Source organism: Cydia pomonella, chromosome 22 (genome assembly GCF_033807575.1).
Source record: "Cydia pomonella isolate Wapato2018A chromosome 22, ilCydPomo1, whole genome shotgun sequence".
Taxonomy (NCBI): domain Eukaryota; kingdom Metazoa; phylum Arthropoda; class Insecta; order Lepidoptera; family Tortricidae; genus Cydia; species Cydia pomonella.
In genome coordinates this window covers 12857138-12885041 of record NC_084724.1, presented here as the reverse complement: position 1 = coordinate 12885041, position 27904 = coordinate 12857138, and the positions used below count along the sequence as shown (strand labels likewise).

The following is a 27904-nucleotide window of genomic DNA, read 5'->3' as shown; positions in this document are numbered from 1 at the left end:
GGTAAGACCTAGGTTTTACCGATGCCGATCGGTAAAAGCCCGAAATGTGAAATAATTATTGTTCCCTTCGGGCTTTTACCGTCATGGATTTGGTAAAACCTAGGTCTTACCACGGCGACCGGTAAAGGTTGAATCATGCACTGGTTCTTCACATTATTAGATGAATATCTTGCATCAGTGTAAGGGGCGTTATATGTAGCGCCATTTAGAGTGATGCTTCGTATTGTTTCGGCTATTGTACTAGTCATATAGATCTAGGTCTTTCGGTTTTGCTGAAGGTGAGAGTGAACTCTACTCACTGCAAATTCGAACGCCGTGAGCAGCTATGTAGAAGTCCTAAGAGCAGAGTAATGTACAGTGTGTCACATACCCTCTGTAAGCAATATGCCCAGTTGGTGGGAATTTTCGGACTGTAGCTAGCCGCTGTAATGGGTAACAGAAACGCGTTCCATATGTGCTTCGCTTTCCAGATGACTAGGGTGCACTGCATTATGCAGAGATTATCGTATTGAGAACGATTGGCATCTTAACTAGGTACCAAGGTTTAGGTATAGTTTACAGTAAAAACAAATTAGGTATCTATTAATAGTTCTCGCTAGTTGAAGCAATCAAATGACACCCAGACGCTTTCAATGAAATCAATCAATCTTGAGGATGCTGTTGCGGCTGCCGAAGCACTGCAGCGCGTCCGGCATGTTTGCTGAGGCGCGAGTTGGTGACTTTTTTGCCATCAGGCGGAAAAGAAAAATACGTCCTTTTCTACATATTAAAGGTTGTGCTAAACTATTTCTTTTATACCTAACATTTTATTCTGTAAGAAAAGGAGACACTTGACCTGTCCGACGCGTCGTGTGTGATGTCACAGCGCGAAGCTCATGAACGCGACCGCACAGGGCCGTACCCTAAAGGCAGCAGTGCATCAGCACCAGAGTACTCTGAACGTACCGCACGCACGAAAGAAAAGTACGGTAAGCGATAGAAACTTGTGCAAACATTGTTTTTTGTTTCCAAAAAATACTAAATCGTACTTTTCTTCCGATTTACATAAACCAAAATTCAAGTGTCAAGTTTAGCTTCCAAGATTAAGTTTTATAAAAGCTTGTAAAAACTCAAGTATCCGAAAAACACATGTACAAAGAAACAACTTGATATAAATAATAAATAGTTTGTATGCAAAATACTACGCCTTATAAAGAAATATGTCGGAGAACTTTCTGGAGAATATTTTTGGGAGTAATGAGAAATTTGCTCTATTAAGTTTAAAATATTGTTTCGAGACCAGGTCGCTGTACTAATATCAATAAAACACACATACGCATTTATTTGAGCAAAAAAAGGAACATTATCGTAATAAATAAGTATGTTTCCTTCAATAAACGGATAAAGAAAGTGCCGAGAAAGTGCTCGAGAAAGTTCTCGCGAGAACATTCCCAAGAATATGCTCGGAAATTTCCCAAGAGTGAAGAGAAAGTTGCCTTTAGAGTAATTTGTTGGTTTCCAAATTGTTTTAAACATGTATAATTTATAACATTAGAGTAGTCTGTAGCTCGTAGCGCAACGACGACGGGTCGTACGCCTAAGCGAGTGCGTCGCAAAAAGCAAAGGCGGGGGACCGCGCTGGAGCTCAGGCAGTACTGAGCGAGGCCATCGACTCTTGGAACTCCAGCTCGAGTAATAATTAATGCCCTTTGAATTTTGCTGGATTTTTCGGGGGTCGGTGTGGGTGGTGCAACTAACACCTCTTGAACATATGGACGCATGATTCTACGGGGCATACTTGGATTGCCATTTAGAGGCGACGGGGTCACGTCAGGGTTACGCGGGGTAGTTATTCTGGATAGCAACAGCATGAAAGATAAGCGTGTTCTCCTTGTCCTCTTTTTTTTTGACGCAGGGGTAAATGCATTTACGCATTGTTGGACACCCGCGCCAATGAGGAAGAGCACCAGGACGCTTGGCTCTCCTCCCACACGTGCAGAGCCGTTCCGTGTGAGCCCCCAATCCACTGGCTCTACAAGGGGGAGGAACTAGCTGTTGGCTAGGGTATATTGCCTACCTAGGGAGGAGACCCTCCCTCTCCGCCTACGCCGGAGCGGTAGCGCATCTGCACTATCTTCGCGCAACCGCTCCGCTGCTTCCTTTTGGGAAATCACGGTTTCGCAAAAGGCTTCAACTTCCTTCCATGCCCTCTTGCTGCGCAACGTGGCCGACACGACGTCGTGCAGCGAGAGGTCCCCACTCGTGATTTCCGCTGCCACCACCATCTTTTGGCGTACCACAGCCCATCGCCTGCACGATTCAAGTGTGTGCTGGGCCGTGTCATGGCAGATTGTCGTTGGCTTTCTCTTAATTTCATGCAGGTAATGACCGAAGCAACCGTGTCCGGTTGTTACCTGCGTCAATCTATAAATAGCTGGGCACCCCGTGTTCTCTATCGAGCCACTGGTTGAATGACGGGAGGAGAGCCCCTATACTGCGGACTCCATAGGAGGAATCCTCCAGGTCGCTCTTCCAGCGGTCCCTCAGTCTCTTGACAGCCTGTCGTTGCTCTCTCTTCGCCTCCTCTGGGTCAAGGCATTCTCCACGCGCTCTGATCTCTGCTCTCATACGGCAATTTCCAGCTATCATATTAGCTTTCAGCTCCCAGGGTGGAGTGCCTGCCAGGGCTCATGCCACCGCGAAATACATCGTATGGTATGTCTTTATTATGCGCAAGGCCACCACCCTCAGCAGACGCCTTAGGAGAGGTTTGGCTTTAGCCAAGAGTCTGTCTGCCCAAATTCGTGCCCCGTATAAGGCCATGCTCCAAACAACGCCCACGTACAGGCGCCGACAAGGGACTTTCGGCCCACCCACGTATGGTAATAGCCGGCTTAGGGTTGAGGCAGCACCCACGATTCGGGGCGCTAACCTGAGGAAATACTGTTCAAAATTCCACCTCCGGTCAAGAACAAGACCCAGGTACTTCATGTGTGAATTGACCGGAACCCTCTCAACTGCAACAGCTATAGTTAAGTCCTCAGGTAGCGCCCTGCCAGGTCCCCCGAAGACAATTGCTTCAGTCGCGAGGGACACATTCAATCCTAGGCGTTCGATGCGACCCACTGATATCTCTGTCGCTACCGCCGCTCTGAAAAAGTTATCTTCCATGTGCCTTCCCCACACAGCCACCATTGTGCCGTCAGCATAGCAGATGGTGATCATGGAGGGAAGCTGCCCCCCCCCCCCCGTATGGCCCAGTCATACCATATATTATATTCCACAGCAGGGGGGTGTTTTCCCTGTCCCACCTTCCGTACTCCAGAGAAAGCCGCCGCGGCTTGTTGTTGAAAAATTGTAACTAAACCTACAGCAAAACCGGAACATTAACAGTCGGCACTATGACTATTTTTATGAAATACGAGTGTTAAATATATTATCAGTGGGAGCGAGACAGCAATAAACAGTGTAACGATGCACGTTATTCTAATCAAAGTAAGATTAGGTTATACTCTGCGCGACTGTACAATCGCGAGAGTAGTCTCAGCGTAGCAACAACGTTAGTAGTTTTGACCGCGCGGTACGTTCAAAATACTCTGGCGCTGATGCACTGCTGCCTTTAGGGTCCGATCCTGTGCGGTCGCGTTCATGAGCTTCGCGCCGTGACATCCTTTTCTTACAGAATAAAATGTTAGGTATAAAAGTAAATATTTTAGCACAACCTTTAATATGTAGAAAAGGACGTATTTAAGTTTCGTCTCGTACCCTGGGTATAAATAAAAAAAAACAAAAAAAAACCGTTTATCCATAACGACTATTTGTATAAACTTAAAACTATGCTAATTAGGTACTAAAAGAAAAATAAAAACAATAACTTATAACTAAACATTAAGATGTGTGGAGAGTAGGGGCGCAGGTTGCCATACTCTATTTCGCTCTCTCAATTGCCACCTCCACCCAAAACTTTATAACGGGGCAGTCGAGGTGCTCGGCCAACACCTTGAGTAGACTGTTGCTGCTGCCGCGCACCCGTCTCAGCATGGAGGCGATTCTTTTCCGCCTGATGGCAAAAAAGTCATCTACTCGTGCCTCAGCGAACATGCCGGACGCGCTGCAGTGCTTCGGCAGCCGCAACAGCATCCTCAAGATGTTATTATATTGAACGCGCAATGCGTTATAGGCTCGTTGTGTAAACTTCACCCACAGGCTGCACGTGTAGAAAGTCTGACAGTAAGCTCTAAAGAACGTCAATTTAACTGATGTATTACACCGTGCGAACCTGCGGGCAAGCATATAGCCTCTCACTGCCGTCGCTCTTTTCTCCCTTTCCAGATCCAGATCGTCATTCAATTCAGTTGTAAGCATATGCCCCAGATACTTAAAGCGATCTACAACTTTTAGGGGTACGCCACACAACATGATCCTCGGCTCCGTAGACGGGATATACTTACGAGCTTTGAATATAACAAGCTGACTTTGGGCCGTGTAGTATTTTAGACCAAGCTGCCTGGCGTATTCCTCACAAATATTGATGAGCTGTCGTACCGCGTCAGCCGAAGGCCCCAGCAACGCCATGTCGTCAGCGTAACTTAAAGTGTTAAAACACACATCACCTGTATGGCAACCGACAGGTGCCCTGCTGAGTGCCTCGATCAACGTTTACGTAGACGTTGAAAAGTAGAAGGGATGTTAGCCCTCCCTGTCTCGGCCCACATTGTAGTTTGTACTCGTCAGACTCCTCTCCCGCCCATCTTACTCGGTTGACCTGGCTGTTGTACCAATGTTTAAGTAACGCGACATATTCAATGGAATCTCCCGTTTTTGTAAGCTTGTACTACAGCTTGTCGTACACAACAAGGTCAAACGCCTTTGACAAGTCCAGAAAGCACGCATAGATCGGCGTGTCCTGTCCTTGTAGTACCTGACAGCTTGCTTAAAACACAAAATCGCACTTTCGGTCGACAGCAGTCTCACAGAATAGAGCTGTGAGATTCTGGTTCAAATAACCCTTTAGCGGCGCGGTTCCTTTGTTCCGACCGACCGTACCAACAGTTCCTAGGAACGCAGAGGCCTCATTTCGCATCCACATCAGCTGTCCACGGCGCTTAAAGACGTTCCTGGCTAACCAGGAGCGGCCCTCGGTATGACCAACTAGCATGACAGGGGAGTACCACCATACAACGGAACCAGACAGGCTTATATCTCTCCCTTACGAACCACTACCATGGCCCACGCTTGGCAAAAGGTTTTTTTACTTAAAATAAAATGATTTAATTGAAAGCATCTAGGTGTCATTTGATCACCCAGCCATAGTCGCTTTAACAGGCGAGAACTATTAATAGTTACCTTTGATTTGTTTTTACTGTAAACTATACCTAAACCTTGGTACCTAGTCAAGATGCCAATCGTTCGCGATATGATAATCTCTGCATTATGCAGTGCACCCTAGTCATCTGGAAAACGAAGCACACCCGTGTGTATTCCGTAATGCGTTTCTGTTACCCATTACAGCGGCTAGCTACAGCCCGAAAATTCCCACCAACTGGGCATATTGCTTACAAAGGGTATGTGACACACTGTACATTACTCTGCTCTCAGGACTTCTACATCCCTACTCACGGCGTTCGAATTTGCAGTGAGTAGAGTTCACTCTCACCTTCAGCAAAACCGAAAGACCATAGATCTATATGACTAGTACAATAGCCGAAACAATACGAAGCATCACTCTAAATGGCGCTACATGTAACGCCCCTTACACTGATACAAAATTTTCATCTAATAATGTCAAGAACCAGTGCATGATCCAACCTTTACCGGTCGACGTGGTAAGACCTAGGATTTACCAAATCCATGTCGGTAAAAGCCCGAAGTGAACAATAATTATTTCACATTTCGGGCTTTTACTGATCGGCATCGGTAAAACCTAGGTCTTACCGGTATATCCTAGGTTTTACCGCACTTCGGGCTTTTACAGTAACATATACATAACATAAGTATGTATGTCTGTAGGTACGCATAAACTTGTATTATAAAATTATCTTTAATAATGTAAGGGAAATATTTAAAAAAAAAAAATTACTATGTTAGTACCTAAACTAAGATGTTGGGAGGTCCCATCTCCCTGCCACGACAACAACACGACAATTACAAGTGAACTGAGTAGGTATATTCTCCGTTCATTAAACAGAACGAGGATTTTATTTTCACTGAACAGCCATTTCGTACATGAAAGAACACCTTTATAAGTACGTGTTTTCGCTCACTTTATACTTCGAACATCAATATTGTCAGAAATTCAAACGTGCCTTGCTCATTGCAGTGATTGATGCCAACATAAACAAGAAGTCGACAAAAGTTGTCTAAGCTTCGACTCAATTTGTCAGGCCTTCTAATTAATCCAATAAATTGTAAACTAATCACGACGGAACTCGGTAAGTAGTTAAGCCTTATTTACATTGGCTCAAACGGCACATCGGCTGGGAATACGGCCAGTTCGCAACTTGATTGGGATGTTTGGAGTTTTTAGACTAGAAAGATTAAAGAGATTTGGTTACAGTTGGGGGTTGCATATTTCGTGTAATGAAACCTGGTCATGGAGTTGCTAATTTATGCAACTATCGGAATTAGTTATCAAATAATAGAGCTATATTTTATAAATAAGCGTAAATAATCGTCCAAATATTTCATAAAAAAGAAGTTACAAACAAATCATTTACTAGGAACCACTATTTTCTTCTCCTTCACTATTATATCTTGCTATTAAAAAAACTTACGGCCCGATTCGCACTTTAAGATACGTCAAAAATTTCAAAAGTGACGTTTCTTCTAACAAAAAACGTGACATGTCTAATCCATATCGTATCCTTAGTAAATGTTTGCCGTATCGTAAAGTTCGAATCTTAGCTCATGTTATATGAATATAAGAACTGGTAAAATAAAAATAATTAGATATGTCAATCCGATGGTAGATCGCGCAAAAGCCAGGGTCTATTAAGGTCTGTCACGGCAGATCCTAATTGGGATAACTCCTGACCCTCCAAAAGTCGTTAAACTGGTAATCGACTACATTCTGGTGGTTCCCAATTACGTGATAAAGATGCATCCATGGACAAGACAAGGATGACTTTAAAGTTTTTCTTATTGGAAAGTGTCTCAATATAGGCAAATAATTACATTATTAAATTGTCGGGAAACAAATCTGAAATGTGTCAAAGTGGGTGCAGTGGCAAAAAAAAAACATGTTACCTCCTTTTCTACATAATTAGGCGTAGGACGCTGTCTTTTTAATTTTATTGTATGAAATCTCAAATCAACAATAATCGTTCTTTCACCGGTCTCCCTCAATGGAGTCGGTTTTTTTTTCTTAAAAATTATTACAAGCTTTTATTTACTTTCACCTGACCGTTGCCTGTTTGTAATCAAATCTTGTAAGTTAAATTTGATCCACTTATAACTAAGACCCAGTTAAAGTCACCGATATTGGCCCGTCTATATACAAAAACAATACAAAACCTACCACACGTAAGTAGAAAATCATTCAAGCGTGAAGATACTGTATAAAATAGCCGCACTACCGCGCGTGTCTTAAGAAAATTGTCTGCAAACTAACGCCACTATAAAATAGCGTCCTATAAACGTTCCTCGGGAAAATGCCGATCAGTTCCAGGACATGTCGGAAAATTCTCGTCACGAGCAATTTGTGACGGAAAAAAAGATGGAAAAGGCTTGGAGACGCCGCTCATTTTAAGACGTAATGACGGGAGTGAATGATGGTTCAGCAAAGGAAATAGTTCGGTGAAGTTACTCGTGTATGCCGTTGTCACTTAGCAAGTCAAGTAGCTAGAATCTTTTAGTTATTACAATAGATTGTTAATAACCGGTACCGAATGTCATATCATAATTATGTCAAAACGTTAGTGATTAAGACAGTCTTTGTGACCCTATAATATTTTTCACATAGCTTGGGTTCTGTGACAGCTGTCATCTCAATACAATTTCCTTTTTTTTCCCCTCTGGCTTTTACTCCCTGCCAATTTGCACAGGGTGAATTCGCCAATGTCGGTGTTGACTTTCACACACTTTTATTTTGAGCTTGTGGAAGGATGTGGTAGGGAAAACCTAAAAAACAAATAATAGGGTCCCATTTTACCCTTTGGGTACGGAACCCTAACTAGGTATGCCAATATTTAAACGGTTTTTTTTTTTTTAATAATTTTCTGTCCATTCTACTGCTTGGGCTTATAGCTTGTACCAATTTCTTTAGAATACTCGATGTAGTACTTTCATTATTAAAAAGAACCCCTTTTTAGGGTTCCGTAGTCAACTAGGAACCCTTATAGTTTCGCCATGTCCGTCTGTCTGTCTGTCTGTCTGTCCGAGGCTTCGCTCCGTGGTCGTTAGTGCTAGAAAGCTGAAATTTGGCATGGATATATAAATCAATAAAGCCGACAAAGTCGTACAATAAAATCTATTTTTTTTTTTATAGTACCTCCCCTACTCGTAAAGTGGGGGTGAAATTATTTTTTTCGCTTCAACCCTAGAGTTTGGGGTATCGTTGGAAAGGTCTTTCAAAACTAATAGGGGTCTTCAAGAAACATGTTTTGATAAAGTGAATATATTCGGAGATAATCGCTCCGAAAGAAAAAATTAATGTGTCCCCCCCCCTCTAACTTTTGAACCATAGGTCCAAAAAATATGAAAAAAATCGTGGAAGTAGAGCTTAAGAAAGATATTAAATGAAAACTATAGCCGACATGATCAGTTTAGCTGTTTTTGAGTTATCGCAAAAAGTTTTCCCTTCATAGTAAAAAGGTTTACTTTAATTAGGTACTGATTATGCAAATTTGCCTATTTGTTTAACTCGGGTGAAAGGTACCGTTTCATCCGTTGGTTAACAATTTACTATACTTTAAGCTCCAGTTTAGCTTGTGACGGAAGAGTAACTACGGAACCCTACACTGAGCGTGGCCCGACATGCTCTTGGCCGGTTTTTTTATTACCTTTTGTCCGCCCCGAGTAATTGACCGGGTTGTTTAAGCCACCCCCTTATTTATTGACATCAAAGCATAACTTATGTCGCAGTTCGCGACCTTTTTATGTTAGGATGCGACTTTTGTTTCAAGATTTATATATTATGAGAGTAAACATTCGTCCGAGGGTTCTTTCTGTAAATTAAATAAGGTTTTTGGAAAAAAAGTATATTTAGAGAACAATTGAGATTTTTTTTTTTTACTTGCCGTGTTTTCATGTAGCTTACTAACCTTTGCAAGTGGATTCGTCTGCGTAGAATTTGTTCAACTGGCAACACTCCCTCCCCCTTAGTTATTTGGTACTATCGTGCACTCCCGTTAAACCCCCTTAGACGATGAATTCCCGGTTAAAGACAATTCTATGTACTTTTCCAGGTTATGAACTACGAGTATCTTTGTGACAAATTTCACGTAAGATCAAATTTCAAGTCAAGTTAAAGTCCAAATTTAATCAAAATCGAATTTAAATGCATATTATTTGCAAAATCGCTTACAAATGCACTCAACCTTAGGCGAAACATCACATTTTTTGTGCCACATGTACAATTATAATTTGTGCCCTAAATAATTACGAATGTTTTAGCAACAATGAACAAGTCGCTCGCTACTTCATAAATTGTCTTCCAATTTCATCTCAAATTAAACTTCAATCGAAACTTGATCAAAGGGCGTTCGCAGCGTTTATTGAAGTCGATTAATTATCTTTTAGAGACATCATCGCGTCGTACGTGACGCACCGCGGGCTCGGCAACTACAGTGTGCGCGTGGGCAGCTCGTACAACAACAAAGGCGGGATGCTTCACAAGGTAACTAAGATAAAATTATATAAGATAAAAGATAAATGAGGTAAATTCGTGACAATCACGAAACATGTACGAACATGTACCTATAACAAAAGCAGAGAAACAGAAGATTATTTAAGTGCTCATCAGGAAATAGACCCAACTCAGCATACTCATTAGCATTTAGTAGCACTCTAGGTATACTCGTTAAGGCTTCACATAAAAATCGGGTAACGTAGTTATAGAAGAAACTAAAAAAAAATATTACGTTACCGCGAAAAGATCCCTTTCTCTTTTTTTTCGTGAAAAGATTTTTTTCTTTTTCTTTTCGGATTAGGAAAGTAATATTATTTGTTTTAATTAGTACGGATTTCTGCAAAGTAACGCTGTATCTATTCATTATAGAAGAAACTGTACAAAGTAGAAATGTCCGGCGATCTAGATTTTTTTTCTATTTGAAGTTCATTAAATAATATTGCCTCCTTAAATCATATTTCCTTAAATAAAGATTTTGACACGATGCACAATGTCACATTGCACATTGCTCTAGAGATTTAAAATGTAAAAAAGTTTGAGTAACAGTTAAAAATAAGTAACAATAGATAATTTTAAGGTGAGATATTTAAATTTGATACTTTGCATATGCTACAAAATTCGAATTTTTAACTAAAACTGCAAATTAAATTGAATGTGCTAATTCACATTTATTAAGGCCTGTGCAAACCGGATGCGTGTGTCTATATTATTATTATTATAAACAGATCCTTATAAGACACCGCAGAACGCTTGCTTGATGTGAGCATGCACGAACATTTTACTTCACGACAACGCACACGCAGCCGGTGTGCCTTTACAGTTAGAAACAAACTTCTCATGAATTGGATGAGCATAATTTAAATCAGATTTAAATATGAGAGTTGTGTAACATTCTGTATACAAGCCTTATTAGTGTGGAACACATCCGGATGTACACTGGAAAACATTTCAGCCTGGAAACCCGTTAATTTCCCGTGGCCATGGTAATCAGCGCGAACATTTCCTTTGCCGTGGTTTCGATGCTGCAATTTAAATGTTGAACATTTTTCCGGTCATTAATATTGAATTGACAGAGATACTAATTTATTAACAGTCTGCAAATTTCCCTGCGATTTTTCAGTGCGCTAAAGTTTTGTTAAAACGATTAAAAAAGTTTTTTGATTAATGATTGCTGTGTGATGTGCTATTTTCACTTTTTCGCTATATCTTACAATATAAAACATTTTAACCTTTTGAACGCCTATCGTACGCGGCGCGTAATCGTGAACCTTGTCGGTACGTATGATGGTTGATATTGGGCTGTAGCCGCACGCGTCATATGACGTCTTTGGCGGTCAAAAGGTTAAAACAGATAACACTTGAACAGCACTGTAAGTGTTTTTACATAATTTCGAATTTATCCAATACAATACTCTTTATTGCGAACCTCCCACAGTTTAGAATTAAATAAATGTACACAAACATAAACAAAGACAACTGGATAGAGGTAACAGGCGGTCTTATTGATTAAGAGCGATCTCTTCCATAGAGTTTTTGAGTAGCGTAGATAATATGCAGTAGTAGTTGGTGCCCAGAAAAAAAATAAAAAGGTTATTTTACGTATTGCACACCGCCCACAGTTTAAAATACATGTACATAAACATAAACAGAGACAACTGGAGAGAGGTAACAAGAGGCGGTCTTATTGCTTAACAACGGTATCTTCCATACAGTCTTTGAGTAGCGTAGATAACATGCAGTAGTAGTTGGTGCCCAGACAAAACATAAAAAGGTTATATTACGTGAATAATTACAATCATAATTCTGTGATTTTTATTCGTTATCGTGTTTCTAAAAAAATTTCCTACTCCTCTACTGTTATCTGTCATTTATGCATTCATTAACACGAATATAAGAACATACATAAAATGTTTCAAGAAAAGTCTATATTGTCTATTCCTCATAAAAGCTCTTGTGCTTTTAATCGCTATAACGTTACTGCGATTAATGGCTACCAACCTAACAAAACCAAAACGAATACAGTTTTAAACTAAGTGCATTGCTGCCAACTTACAAAATATTCATTTGGTTGCATAGTAAAAATAATTACTTCATAAGTCAGAAACACGCATGTGACACCCGTAATATAGCAACACCCATAGACTACGAAGACCGCTTAGCGTTGCTTGTTAGTCTCCGTAGGCTACGGTGGCCAAAATTGAGAAAAAACTGTCCAAAAATTTAATTTAGCAAGTAGCAAGTACCAGGGCCTCATGAGTTACGAGGTGTCGCTGACCGGCCGGCCGCGGCCCGGGGCGGGCTGGGCGCGTACAAGGTATGCTCGCGCGTCTTGGCTATATACTTTTGCTTTGTTTACCTAAATTAAGATTTATTTTTGTTGACTCGTAGGAAAAATATTGTATGCAACGTTGTATAAGTAGGTCAAAAAATGCTTGTGGCGTATTCCTTTACAATGTTCGCCTACGCCTTCGGCTCCGGCTCACATTGTAACTCACGCCACTCGCCTTTTTTGACCCTTCTTATACAACTGTTGCATAAAATACTATAATGAATCACACCCAGTGAACCGTAATGTGTATCTCAGGATACATTATTATTATAATGAACTTTTCGTTCCAATGGGCACCTCCCTAATAATATATATTTGCGTAAGCTATCAGGAGTATTTCGAATAATTGGGAAATTCGAGAAAGCTGTTTCGAGTTCCGGCACGGAAATCAATCATTTATGTAAAGAACCTTATTTAGTAGGTATAATTTTTTTTTAAATTAAGCATATTTTATTTTGAATACGAATGCATAAAATTGAACATACAGTGTATTCGTTAAGTTACTTTTTCTAAAAGATAAGATTTGAGTTTCTTTCTACTAGTTTTAGAACTGCATTAAAAAAACATTCGTTTTTCTGGATCCATTATTAATCGAAGTAAGTAGCAATGTAGGAAGACGTACCTGAAACAAATAAATATTTCATTAGTCTTACAGAAATGATACATTTAACCTTTTTCCAGTACGACAGTATCGACCACATACGCGCCAACAGGATTTCAACTTTAGGTTTCCGATTTAAGGTTCAAATTAGATTGCGCTTTCGGGAAATGTGTCTTGTCTTCAAATTAATAATGATACTGGATTAATTGGAATATATTTAGATTTTTTGGTGCGGCCTGGAAAAAGGTGAAATATGATATCACAAAGAAAAAAGAGTGAGAAATCCTGTAATCAACATTGAGAAACATCTGTCATTACCACACCCGATATGGGTATCATGTATTGAGACAATTTTATTGTTACCTGAGACCTGACATATATGTAAGCAATTAAAACGAGGAAGGAAGGATAATATTAGGGGTAGTAGATATTATACAGTGTGTCTTTAGCCATTGGACAAAGCCGAAATGAACATATGCATTAGGGTATTTAGAACCAGTGTACAAAGTATCACAGCCGGTGTAGCGGTTTCGAAGAAATTAACAAATTACCAATTTTTACTTTGGAGCAGCCTGTATATGTTAGTAGCTCCTAAGGTAATATAGGGAGCGTGCATGAACTGTAGGAGGCAGCACAGGAGCCGTCAGATTTTTGGCGCGAGGCGTAAATGTGACGTTTATTGTTCCGCCTTCAACCTTTTTTTATATTTTTTTATTTATGACACTAATAAGCTTCTGACTTTAGAAAAATGTCATCATTATCAAATATTTCGAACAATTTGTCAAAAACATTGCCAAAGATTAACACAGTGTGTTTCTTTTTGTTGTCGATTATTGCAAATAACTTTTGTTCGAAAAATCTAATTAAAACAATATTAACCTCAGAGCATTCCTGAGAAGTAACCCTACGTGGAATTTTAGGGTTTGTCCAATGGCTAAGGTCAAAAACTTATTATCGTCGTCCAGTTAAACAATCAACATATCCTAATGTGAACTTGACATTTCAGATACAAATGATGATCAACAATTTTGACCTGAAAGTGACTGCAGTGAAACTTCAAGCGCCGATGGCATTCAGTTCTCGAGTGAGCGCCGTGCGGCTACCTAATCCCGATGAACCGGTGACCCTTGGATTCCTAGCCACCATGATAGCTTGGACTCCTGCCGGGGTAAGCATTATAATAATAATTCAGCCTATATAAGTCCCACTGCTGGGCACAGGCCTCCTCTCATGTGCGAGAAGGCTCGGGCTATAGTCCCCACGCTAGCCCAATGCGGATTGGGGACTTGGATGCGGATGCAGGTTTCCTCACGATGTTTTCCTTCACCGAACAGCTAGTGGTAAATATCAAATGATATTTCGTACATATGTTCCGAGAAACTCATTGGTACGAGCCAGGATTTGAACCCGCGACCTCCGGATTTTAAGTCGGACGTCATATCCACACGGCCACCACCGCTTCTTCTTCGGGGTAAGCATTACAACTGATAATTGTACTAGAAAGCCTGCATTTTAACCTACCTTTAAAATATCAATAGCATACAATTACCTAAAGATTTATTTATACGCCCCTACGTCTACAAGGACGTTTTAGATTCCACCTTGTAATTCTTAAGAGGAAAGGGGGCGGTCGTTTCTCCATACAAACGTAATCCCCATTTTCCTCTCTGAATATTCATATTATGGAAAATATATTACGTTTGACTTTATTAGATTTTTTAATTATTGTAAAAAATAGGAGCGAAAAACAGTTTTCATAAAAAAATGCTCCTAACTCGTATAATAACTAATGACTATCATATTTGATTAATTTGGTTGTATTTTTTCCGATTACGGGAAAATTGTAATTTGCAGTCTGGACTCCAAAAAAATACGAAAATACCGTTGTAGACGTTAAAGTTATCAAGCATTTTACATACAGTTTTGCTTCTGCACGATGTAACCCGAGACACCCTTAACTCGGAAGACCAATGCACCAATCTGTTACATCTAGCTCATCGATCATACGTATACCTAGACGAATTTACCCCCGCGTGGTCTACATATGGATTAAGTTTGAAGTGCCCCCGCGGGGCCTGTAGTTGCGACTGATTTATCACTCCCCTGATGTGCAGCTCTGTCGAGCGTGGACAAGGAATGTATTAAATAATATATTCACAACATTCTTAAAGTTTGCAATTAGTAATAAATATGTACCTAAAGTACATGTTTCCTTGTTTAACATTGTCCCAATGCCTTGAAGATATCGCTACGCATGCTAAAAGGGACAGCAAATTATCTTAAGGTGCAATAGATTCAGGGGGCTTAGCCAAGACGACTAAGATAACTGTATTTCAAATTATAGAGAGGTGCTGGTGTGGGTCTCATCCCGACTTCAACAAATAATTTAAAATTATGATTTAATCTGTTTATTCAATAAAAAACATGCGTTTTGTACAAACTTAACGACTAATCTTAAATTAAAAAGATTTTTTGAGTTAAGGAGTCTAGCTGTGTAGAATTAATTAAACAATACTATTACATCTTTATTATATATATATTGTTACAAGATAAGGATTAAATTATTTTCTCATTAGAAGCATGTTTCTTTATCATATATCTAATTTGCCCACATGTTCGACCTTCTAATAAGCTTACTAATTCATTTGGAAATCCATTCAATATACACGGTACAATGCATTTCCATACTCTTCGACCGTATTCATTGTTTGTCTTTCCGACCTCAAACGTTGGAATGTTATCTAGGTTACGTAACCGGTAACCGTAATGGTCGCGTTTTTTTGTGTAAGTATTTTATGTTATTGTAGTCCATAGGGTTACAATGGATAAGTCTATTTTTTCAAATACAGTTAACACTCCGCAGTAATTGAATAGATTTTCACAATTACTTCACTCGGTATAATAAAGTTTGTAATACATTCAACTGTTTCTAGCACATGCGGCAAGTGAACGCGCCGGTGATCGAGGCTTCCATCTGCGAGTCCTACACCAAGCTGATGGCCGGCCACTACATCTGCGTGGGCGGCGTCAAGGACCCCAACAGGCACTTCTGCAGGGTGTGTTTATTGAAGTTTACAACTTAAGAATAGATTTTCATATACATAATATAAGCCCGGGGTATGGAAATTGACCATATTACTGTAGAAAGCGACCAACTTTAAATTTTTGTCCAAGTGACTTACATCATAACTCAATGGATTTGGGGGGATTTTTGCATCTTGATCAAAAAGTAGTTGGTCGTTTTCTGCATAACTACGGTTTATTTATGGAGAGAAAAAACATACGCGTTTATACTAGACATTCGATTTTTGGGAGCGACATTAAATGACTGCTCCTTTATCGATACACTCAATTAGGTATCGATACTTTTCTTACATACTTATGATCTAAGTAGATCAATTACTGTGAAATCTGAATGCGTTATTTAGACTCCATCGTAAAAATAAAATATTATCAAAAGAAAAGAAAAGTGCCCAACAGGGTTCACAAATACCTAGCTTATAAGTTTAACACCTGTACAACTACTTTGTGAATTTGCAATAAAATATCGAGTATTGAGAAAAAAAATACCTGCAATAAAAATTATGGTTCGTAATGTATTTAACATATTTCACAGATACATCACGACTCTTTAGCTCATAGGTAAATGTCTTTAAGAATCATGCAAACTTTCGCGTCATGCATCAGTTTACCAGTGACAGCAAGGTACCAATCAAAGCTAAAACGCTCTCATCTCGACGGTTACTTCTGTCCTTTTTCTACTTGAGTACAGTGAAAATGGGTCAAGTCTATAGGGCTGGCTGCAATCAATTCCTCACAAACCCTTGGATGTAAAGTATCCAAACGCGAAAACGAAAAGGCTATTCATACCCATAAATAAACATGCCCGGATGCTGTTATCCTAATCCATTGGAAGGCTGAATTCAACATTGAATTTGCATTCATCGGTATGAAAGTGGATTCATGTTACAGTAGATATATTGTATAGTCGGGAAAGGTATAGGTAATGTGAAGACGTGCGGATGCTGTCAACTTCTTTAAAATAAGAAGTATATATTGGAATTAAATAATATAAAGGTAATCGAAACACGTTGAATTTCTCCGTAAAGTCAATATGGTTAAGACCGTCTGTCAGGTAAGACCAACAACGTTTCGTCGCTTCTAACTCTTGCGTTTGTACATATACCCCACTTAAAGAAGGTTGGTAGAGCAGAAGCAGCGACGCACTTCCTTTCCGATGATCAAATACGAGAGTTGTTGCCTAAGGTCGCTTGTAGACGTTCGGCGTTTTCACCGGACATTTGTCCGCGTTCGGCGATGAAGTCTTGTTTTCTTGGTTGTAGCTGTCGGTAGCCACATACAAAACTGGACGTAGTCGCGTAACACAGTCCGTTGTCCGGCGAAAATACCGGACGTCTACAAGCTACCTTATGATCGTCTTCTCAACCAAAATAGTACATTATGCAGAGGGGAGTAAGTGAAATTTTGCAACGAGGAGTTTTCAATTTTCTAACCCCTAGAGTTACACACAATGTTATTCATCACACTTGTGAAGAAATAAACTTAATTTTAAGCAAAATAATTCTTAAATACGGTAAAATTTCAAACATACGTCCGCCATATTGTATTCTTGACAAGTTAAGCATCGGAGGCGCAGACCTATCCGGCAGTATTATAATGACAATTAAATTAATCAAATTAAATATTTTCTAAGACAAATAAACATAAACTATAAAAGTCAGTGTTTTAAAAGTAAAACTCATACCTACCAGGTTCGTATGAATTAGTGACACAATAAAATAAAAAAAGTTTTAGCTCTTTTTTTCATAATCCATAACTCCGCGGGAACAATGTAGGCCTTCGTCCTTCAGTAAACCTGCATTAAATAAGATCTTTTTCAAGCAAGTGTGATGAGAATGTTATATTCCGTTCTTTCCCACATTGACCTTATTAGTTACATGTTGTATAAATTTAGAAACTCCGAAATCACAACTTATTGAATAAAAGTTGAAAAGCCTTTTAAAAGGCCCAGCGAACACACGAGGCAGCCCTACTGGCGCTGCTGTCGCTCCGTCCCCTTTATTTCGTTTGCATATCTGTCAATTGAAAAACAAACCCTAGTAGATAGAGTGGACCCATTTGTAATATGCGAGCCAAGTGGGTCGCCAGTTGAGAAGAAACTTTCTTATTTGTTTTTCTCTCGTTGGGTTGTTTGGTTTGAGTTTCTGATTCACCAACAATATTGTGTGTGGATATTATCAAGTTTTGACTGAGAATGCCTTTGCTTTAAGGGCGCCACTGATTAACAGTCCACCGGACGGTATCGTCTTGTCAGTTGTTCGAAACTGTCAAATTTTAGTTCTAACTGACAGGCCGATACCCTCCAGCGGACTGTTAATCAGTGGGCACTTTAAACAAAAAGCGGCCAAGTGCGAGTCGGACTCGCCGATGAAGGGTTCCGTACCATTTATGACGTATTAAAAAAAACTACTTACTAGATCTGGTTCAAACCAATTTTCGTTGGAAGTTTGCATAGTAATGTATATCATATATTTTTTTTAGATTTTTCATTCCGTTATTTTAGAAGTTACAGGGGGGGGGGGGGACTCACTTTTTTTCACTTTGGAAGTGTCTCTCGCGCAAACTATTCAGTTTAGAAAAAAATGATATTAGATACCTAAATATCATTTTTGAAGAGCCTTAGATACCCCACACGTATGGGTTTGAAGAAAAAAAATTTTTTTTTAAATTTTTATGACGTATTAAAAAAAAATTTTTTAAAATTTTTATGACGTATTAAAAAAAAACTACTTACTAGATCTCGTTCGAACCAATTTTCGGTGGAAGTTTGCATGGCAATGTATATCATATATTTTTTTTAGATTTTTCATTCTGTTATTTTAGAAGTTACGGGGGGGGGGGACACACTTTTTACCACTTTGGAAGTGTCTCTCGCGCAAACTATTCAGTTTAGAAAAAAATGATATTAGAAACCTCAATATCATTTTTAAAGACCTATCCATAGATACCCCACACGTATGGGTTTGATGAAAAAAGATTTTTTGAGTTTCAGTTCTAAGTATGGGGAACCCCCAAAATTTATTGTTTTTTTTTCTATTTTTGTGTAAACATCATAATGCGGTTCATAGAATACATCTACTTACCAAGTTTGAACAGTATAGCTTTTATAGTTTCGGAAAAAAGTGGCTGTGACAGAATCGGACAGACAGACGGACATGACGAATCTATAAGGGTTCCGTTTTTTGCCATTTGGCTACGGAACCCTAAAAACGACTCTCACTCATAATTTAAACTGAAATGAGACTTAGTCGCGTGCACTTATTTAAATTTTTTCGTGTATACTTAAATCTCTTCCTCTTTCAAAGTACAGTAAAATGTTTGCCTATATAAAATCAAAATATGTATAGTGTTATAAACAGGGTCCGTACCTTTCATGCCGTTGACAGAAAAATGACGTCACGCTATTCCAATTAGTATTTTCGTAATAATTAATCATTTATCAACCTATTCAGGTAAGTTATACATATCCTTGACAATCAGTACAGAAACGTCTAACTGACATTCATCTTATTGTCACCCAAAGAGCATATAATCACTGTTGTCACCCAAATCACAGCCCAAATAAATAATAGATTATTAATTTATTAAATAATACATATTTTTGATTTTTAACAGCGTAACAAGCTTTTATTCTCGTAACAAGTATTTATTTTGATACCCGTCAATAAGTAAGTTATCTAAATTTGTAGTATTGTAAAACAACTTCCTGTATGTTAAATTACGTAATTTTTGTGCCAACGGCATGAAAAGCACGGGCCCTGGTCATAAACGAGCTGCTTATACACCAAGGATGGGTCAGTACTTTGATGGTACCGTGGAACACACCACACAAGCATTCCTACACGCATAAACTGCTAAAAACATAACCCTTTACATTAGTCCATATTTTTATTAACGCTCGTAATGTTTGTATCATTAGGAATAAATGAAGTAAAACCCTTAAAACAGACAAGTTGAAAAAATATTAAAAACAGGACATTATAACAAAGTTACAAAACTCTTCAAGTGATATTCAACTTCGGGCAGAACTTTAGTGAAACCGCACAAAAACTCGCGGACTTTGGAGATTTGTTCTTACGCTTCCCTCCCTAATAGCTTGTTTATAAATCTTTATTAGCCGTAGGCAGCTATTATTTTTCTTTTAGAAGTTTTTTACCACGAGTCAAACAAACAAATAAGTTTGATGTAATGTTTACGAAACATATTAATTATAATAAATATACACAGTATATTCGTTCAGACACGACACATTCAGATTAATTTACTGCTGTTTGAGAACTTTCTTTAAAAAAAAACAACGGGTTACACTTAGGGAGTGCTGGCAGAAGTGAAAACTTGAATATTAACGTTGTGCATTTTTGATATTTTGGAATGTTTAGGGAATAATTTTGCACGAATTGCTTTAATTATCAGTATAAAAGTACTATCATTTATGTGGCAAAATACAATATTCAAGTTTTCACTTCTGCTGGCACTCCCGGAGTGCAACCCGTTGTAGGAAGGAAGTATCCCCCTCTCTTTCTACCGCGCGGCGGTCTACTGGTCTTCAATGACATTGTAACAGTTTTTCGATCAGGTCACGTGTCCGTCTTACGAATTTTCAATCTGACGAAGCTGCGGTCACGTGACCTGTCGCGAGTTTAATATTTTTTCTCCATCACAAAAAGTGCACAGCGCCGCTAAAGAGGTTTTCACTTCAAAACTTTAATATATATTTGGTATGATAAGTATATGTATCAGTATGTCCTAACAGTAGGTAACAGGACAATTGAATAGTATCTATACATTTATATCCAAGCGCTGAAAGAAACTGAAAAGGTGCATTTCATCCGAGTTAAACACTCTACTTTTCATTTTGAATACAAGGAATGTAAAATGTTATACATGTGTATTTAAAAAAACATGAAGAAGAAAATTATCAAGAAATACATATAAAAATGTATACTTAGACATTTTTATATGTATTTCTTAATAATTTTCTTCTCGTCATTTATAGAATTGGGAGAATCCATTTAATATCACACTTTAATTGCTTATTGTAACATAAACGAAAAAAAACGTACTGGGAAAGTAAAATACTTAAGTACAGAAACGTATAATTTTTTGCACACTTAGAACAACAACTACCCATGAATGAGAACTCCATAATGAGCATGAGATACGAAAAGTAGCTATTATACTAAATATGGTTTCGATATATTTATTTTTCAGAGAGACAACGGCGGTGCGGTGGTTCAGAACAACACGCTCATCGCCGTATCCTCATTCCTCCACACCTGCGCGCTCTACTCCAGGAGCCACGCCTTCCCCAAGGTCTCCAGCTTCGCCAGGTGGCTAGATTCCATCATCTGGGACGAGAACAATCGTCCGACCACTGTACAACCGACGACAATTCAAGGAGCAAAAAAATCAAACACCACTACTCAAACTCCTAATCCTGAAAATTCTGATCCGAGAAATATTTACCAAGACCCAAGAAAATTCTTATTAACTCTGCCATTTGATCCGATCGATGTGCCATTAGAACCTACCGGAGATAACTCCGTGCTTCCGAGAATGAGTTTGTATGAATCATATCTTCAGAACATGGCTAGAGTGAGGACGAGTACAACTGAGGATCCAATGGAAATTGAGGAGCAAGCGAGGCGGATGTGGCTTCAAAAATTTGGGAAGAACGTAGTGCTGCCTCCAGGTTTTTTGGTGTAAAAAATAAATGAACAGAGCTGTCTTGTATAAACTTGCATAATTTATGTTTTTCTTCCTCGCGTTGTCCTGGCATTTTGCTACGGCTCATGGGAGCCTGGGGTCCGCTTGACAACTAATCCCACGATTTGACGTAGGCACTAGTCTTTACGAAAGCGACTGCCATCTGACCGTCCAACCCAGAGGGTAAACTAGGCCTTGTTGGGATTAGTCCGGTTTCCTCACGATGTTTTCTTTCACCGAAAAGCTACTGGTAAATATCAAATGATATTTCGTACATAAATTCCGAAAAACTCATTGGTACGAGCCGGAGTTTGAACCCGCGACCTCCGGATCGCAAGTCGCACGCACTTACCGCTAGGCCAGCAGCGCTTCTTTATTTATTGCCAAACTTGCATTATTTATATTAGACCTATACTCACCTTTGGCTATAAAACCGTACATACATACGCGGTACCCAGAATAGCAGAGTGAACGGCATAAACTTCAAACAAATCAGTATCTAGCATATAATAACTTATAAGTACGTACGTGTTTCAAAATTTTTAATATTTATTGTTTTTTTTCGGTAACCTACTAATGATTTTGGTTGCTAACCAAGTTAAATAATAGCAGACCGTAAATTTTCATTCCATAAAATAAAGAACAGACCACAAAACTGCAACTATTTTGTGTCGCCACACAAATTCAATGATCACATAGTTTATATCTAATGGCTTCCACTGTCAGCCTCCGGCGCTGCAGCGGTCCCATCAGGTTGAAATAAAATTTGCTCTTGACAATAAAAATCCTGCAGACATATAAAACATTCCTTGCCTTTACGGAAGAACTCCACAACTGCAATATTGTTCTCACGATCTTTTGTTTTCAAAAGAAAGAAACAAAGACATTCCACGAATTGTCTTTCATATAATATAACGTCGACACACCCCTGCCGTTGTTATAGGTGTTATTTATGTTGCCTTCATGAACTTTGTTGTTCAACTTTTGCGATATGTGGAATACTTACTGTCCTATTTATCACACGCTCGGCTCTCGAGGCTACGTAGCTGGGTGCGTACAAAGTATTCCAATAAGGAATTTATTTTTGAGATAGAATTTCTTCACGGTTGCTGTCGTCATGACATACTTAATATAAAATGTGTAGCGTATGCATGCGACTTAAAACGGCAAATTCTATCGAGGTCTCAAACTCGCTACTTTGATAATCATTAAATTCACTATTGAAAGGATAATGGAACGAATATAAAGTGCATTAGCGTAACTTTAAATGCGGTGTAGTTTAAAAAAATGTGTTTTTCTACGATAGCCACAGTAAGAAAGATGTCTAAGTAAAAATTGTAGTAGCGTAAATATTGGCATTGAATTAGTACATTACGATACAAGTGCGAAAAATAGGAAATTCAAAACGAGTGGCGATAAATTAAAACACGACCGAAGGGAGTGTTTTAAATCGACACGAGTTGCGAATTACCTATTCGCACATGTATCGTACAACGTTTTACAGTACATATGGCCCTTTAAATGTTCGACACAGTAACGTAATATGCTAATTTACGCACTAGTGCGAAAAAATAGCACCATATGTACTGTAAAAGATATTTCTGATTTAATGAACATTAGCAATTCACAAAATTACCTCTCCCGATTTGGAAGTGAGCTGCATCTGACAGTTAAAAATGATAAATCTATTTACTATGCGCTATTAAGTATAAATACATAAAATTTTACTAATTTTACGGTTTAAACTCACGTATTTTTAGTCACTCGCGCGACGTGTTTCGGAGAGTCTAGCGGCCTGATTCGAAGAATGAGATACGATAACGATAAGTTCTGGTTTCAATAAGTTCTCATTTAGATATCGTTTGTATGTCGTATAATTGAGAGAAGCAGCTCGATTCGGGCAACCAATATCACTTTGACATTAGAAATATCATAGATAGTTAGATCTTATTAAAATCACAGCGGAATCGAAATAAATGTAAATTTTGACATTTCGTTTAGTTATCGATCTTTTAAAAATCTTTCCATGATCTTAAACGTGCCTTAATCATTCTTCGAATCGGGATAACGATAAGTTCTGGTTTCGATAAGTTCTCATTTAGATATCGTTTGTATGTCGTATAATTGAGAGAAGCAGCTCGATTCGGGCAACCAATATCACTTTGACATTAGAAATATCATAGATAGTTAGATCTTATTAAAATCACAGCGGAATCGAAATAAATGTAAATTTTGACATTTCGTTTAGTTATCGATCTTTTAAAAATCTTTCCATGATCTTAAACGTGCCTTAATCATTCTTCGAATCGGGTCGTATGTCTCCTTTCTCAAGCACTAAGAGTACGAGCAGCGTTCACACAAAAATATTTTAATGTTAGTATGTCTCACAACAGTTTAAATTCGATTATAAATACATAGTAAGTAAGTAAGTAAGTAAGTAAATATTCTTTATTGCACCACAAAGAAGACAAATAAAAAAAAAAAACAGATTTACATAGTTTTATTTCTTGTATATTTTATGTGTGCAATAAATAACAGCAAGCGCTGTCTTAGCTGCCCAGCTACGCCAGAAGACAGCAGGGGGTAATATATATAATATGTATCATGCAACCTAGAAATGAATTTGGTCTAAAGCACTTTTGAGCGTTGCGAAATGCTTCGCAATGCCGGACGCGGAAACATGTGTCACTGTCACCGACGCGGCGTACATTTCAAGTTGAAATGTATGCCGTGCGCGAAGCGTGAAGTTGTGAGATGTGTGTCACAACACAAGCTATTTGACCCAACTGTAAAAATTGAGAATAGTAAACTTAGTGTGCACAACCGTCTAACAATAAATAGTTTTATGTATTGTATCGAATTCAATCTTTTATCTTGCCACGGTTGCAACTTAACGAGCGCTGGCCTATCGACTGCTAAAATTGGTTTTTAATTTGTATTATAACAACTTCTATTTGATATTATAATCCTTGATATCGAGGTTCGAGGTGTCGAGGAGGAGGAAACAAAAAGTTTAGTGCAGAGCGCCGCTAAAGAAGTTTTCACCTCAAAAAATTCACATTTAGTTACATGCTTCAGTATAACATTACAAGGTGTTAAAAATTCTAGACAAAGAGTTAATTATTCTCATCAATCAAAAGCTCTGTCCAAAATTACGTTGAAAGAAATATGAAAGTTAAACTGGAACCTGGAAAGCATTAAGTTTTCTAAAAGGAAAGTTCTCAAGTTTTGATAAAATTAATTAATATTCAGGCGCTACTTAAACTTCGAAACACTTACCACGACTTGGAATATAGTTGCAAAGACAGATAACTCAAGTTTAAATATTACCGCCTAGAGACCGTTGAGACTAGGTACTAGTTATTTTACGAAAATAGTTGAAAACGAGTAGAAGGTCACTTGATGGATAGCAGACAACATTCTACGTCACCCGTAGATATAAATTACACTAGAAGAGACATTTAAACATTGACATTTGGATTACAGTGCATCTCATCAACGCATAATGTATCTTAAAATTAGAATGCACCGCAATATAAGCACATACTAAAGTAAGCAAAAGCACATATTAAAATTTTAAGTTAAACAGCTTTAAGTGAATTAAAAATCCCTGCCATCTAGATTTTTGACAGACACCCAAGCTATAATGTCATATTATAATTTTATAGGTGGTTTACATATTTTATATTTTATTTACATTTTATGCACATTATTTACATGGAGTGAGTCGATAGAATATATAAAAGTAATTTGGTTAGGGAACACATTCAGTGCACATAAATAAGCAAAATTATGGAAGACGACGATATTTCCATCAGCCCTTACGAAGATGGGTCTTGGGAGTGGGACGATAATAATAACAGACTCGAGTTTAAAAGCAACATTGATGAAGAGTCCCAGACTGTTCCAACGGATCGAGTCTACGCCTCCAAGATAATGAAATCTTTAGAATTTGCTGACAGTCCTGACTTATATGAACTACTTAGATTTGAAAAGCGTTATCAAAGGCATATTAAGGATAATGGCAGCGACGTGGTGACGCTACAAGACATCAAAGACGTCGTCCTATTCTCGGCCTCGGCGCAGTTTATCAGCATTCCTATAGTCAAAATACTGCACTTGCCAGCTACTGAGCGTTTCCTCAGAGCACTAATATTTTACTGCCAGTACTACCTGCAAGTAGAAGAAACACTGAGTTTCCGCTCGTTGGAGAAGAGACTTCCTTCCAGTAACAGCGTTGCATATGAAAAAGAGCTAATCGAAGACTTACAAGACCTGCGCTTTCTGATAGCAAAAGAATACAGTACAATGATTTTAGGCGGCGACCAATTCGACAAATTCCATCACATGGGTGTCACGAAAAATTTATCTGCAACTGTTAGAGACGCAATTTTCTACGAAACTCTTTTCCGCCTCATTATACAAATAGTTTGGATAGCTCTCGGTCGCAGATCGGGAAAGGATATCGAAGTTGAAATCAGTCGTCTGTTTAAATCGGATAGATTTAATTTCGCCGCACATAAATACAACTTCCGAGCCGCTAAAAATATCAAAGAGCAGTTGTTAATGTCAGGCCGATGTGTGCGAAGAGATCGGTTACTCAAAACGGAGTCACCTTTGATAAATGAAATTTTCTGTCAACGCCCAATCGCGTACCGTATGTCGGGTTTAGGCGTCGTGAAGTATCCAAACTTGACTCCTCGGCTAAGATATTTTAAGCGCGTCTTGATTCTACCAGAGGAAGAGTTTCAGGCATTAGGAATAACTGTGGGCATTCTCGGCCTTTCCAGAAAACTTTTTGATCCCATGTTGAAGGAAACAAAACAGAAAAAACAACCTAGACTAGGATCGTTATCTAGAAAAATGTCTAAAGCTTCAGTCAGTACAACATCCGTCAACCCTACAACTCTTTTTCCAGACATTTATTTGCCTAAAAAGTCTTTTGAGGAGGAGTTTGGGGACGAATTACCTGGCGAAACATATTCTCCGAAACCAATCGATACTGTACAAAAAATGAAATGGCTTGGAAGAGTACGCAGGCGTTTGAAAAGAAAACGAGAAATAGAAGAAAATCTTATGAGAAAACGGTCAATTTTACACTGAACTTTACATTTTCCCTGTTTCATAAATACAAAGAGGTCCTAACCAGATCATGGCATTTTACTTATTTAGAAGTCTGGCATCAAAGATACCTATTTTTTTCTTTTTCAGGGTAGCTGTGCTTACCCTAAATGTGTCACTTGATTACAAACCATTTTGTAAGTAGCCAGACCAATTGGAGGGGCCCAACTATCCCCTAGACCTACATAAAGTTTCACACAGACACACATATAAACTATATGTGGGTCTGGAGGATGGTTGGGCCTCTCTAATTGGTGTGGCTACTTACAAAATGCAATAGTAATAGTTCCTTGAGTATCATGCATAAAAGTCAAGAGTGAAAATATAGTAAGTAAGCAGCGGTGTGGGGAGCATGCGTCAAAAACGGTACGCATACGACGCGTCACTGCGATTCCGTATCGTGACCGTTTTTTAAGCTGCGGTCTGGTCGCACCTTTATTATGTTCACCAACTCACACTCGGGTTTTTTATCAGAACAAACGTAACAACAGTAACAAATCACCATGGTATTTCCATTACCAGGGTAGCAGCGCACCAAAAAGGTTCATAAATCAACGTCCAGACTAAAACAGGCTAAACTTAACAAACGATTATATACTAATGGCCGTTATTTCACTTATCAACCTTCAAAATATCAATTATTTTGTGTAAAGGCTTTCACGCTAGGGTTGACGACCCGGAGACATGTAGATTTTTAAAATATCGTATCAACTTGATATGAATCTTGTCCCGTCGCTCTCGTACCAATATGTGAACGAGAGAGATGAACTGAGACTACAATCAAATCAATATTATATTTTTTAAATGCGCTTTTCGTGTCAAAGTATAAAGCTTCAGTATGAGAAAGAAACTGCTGAACTGTGTGCTTTGTGCACGTCAATCGGTTTGAACCAGCAGGGTTTTCACTGAATTTACCTTTTGAGAAAGTCTTTGACAGCGCTATAATTATTTAAGTTTGAATTGTGTTTACTTAGGTTTTTTGTTAGGTGCGTGTTGATATTGTTAAAAAAGTGGCTGTGACATAATCGGACAGACAGACGGACATGACGAATCTATAAGGGTTCCGTTTTTTGCCATTTGGCTACGGAACCCTAAAAAGACCGCGAAGTGCATGTCGAGCCACGTACAATGAAGGGTTCTGTACCATACCAGCATAAGAGCGTATCTTCTCTGAACTTACGTCATTTTAATAAGAAGAGATTTTTTGGAAATTAATAACTATTAGATCAATCAATCATGT

General features: G+C 38.6%; 3 protein-coding genes across 4 annotated transcripts in view; 2 read left to right on the top strand and 1 right to left on the bottom strand.

Moving 5' to 3' along the window:
• The window catches only part of LOC133530134 (trypsin-5-like), a 34674-nt gene extending 13100 nt beyond the window's left edge, over positions 1 to 21574 (top strand). Inside the window, exons 4-7 of the mRNA XM_061867981.1 lie at positions 9718 to 9814; positions 13763 to 13924; positions 15690 to 15812; positions 21049 to 21574. Of these exons, the coding sequence (XP_061723965.1) occupies positions 9718 to 9814; positions 13763 to 13924; positions 15690 to 15812; positions 21049 to 21543 (877 nt within the window). The 3' untranslated portion in view covers positions 21544 to 21574. The remainder of the gene's footprint in view (positions 1 to 9717; positions 9815 to 13762; positions 13925 to 15689; positions 15813 to 21048) is intronic.
• The window catches only part of LOC133530242 (dipeptidyl aminopeptidase-like protein 6), a 238466-nt gene that overhangs the window by 158714 nt on the left and 51848 nt on the right, over positions 1 to 27904 (bottom strand). The window lies entirely within an intron of this gene.
• LOC133530321 (protein phosphatase 1 regulatory subunit 36-like) lies at positions 25164 to 26693 on the top strand. The gene has a single exon (XM_061868216.1). It carries the CDS (start codon positions 25336 to 25338, stop codon positions 26644 to 26646), a length of 1311 nt encoding a protein of 436 aa, XP_061724200.1. The 5' UTR covers positions 25164 to 25335; the 3' UTR covers positions 26647 to 26693.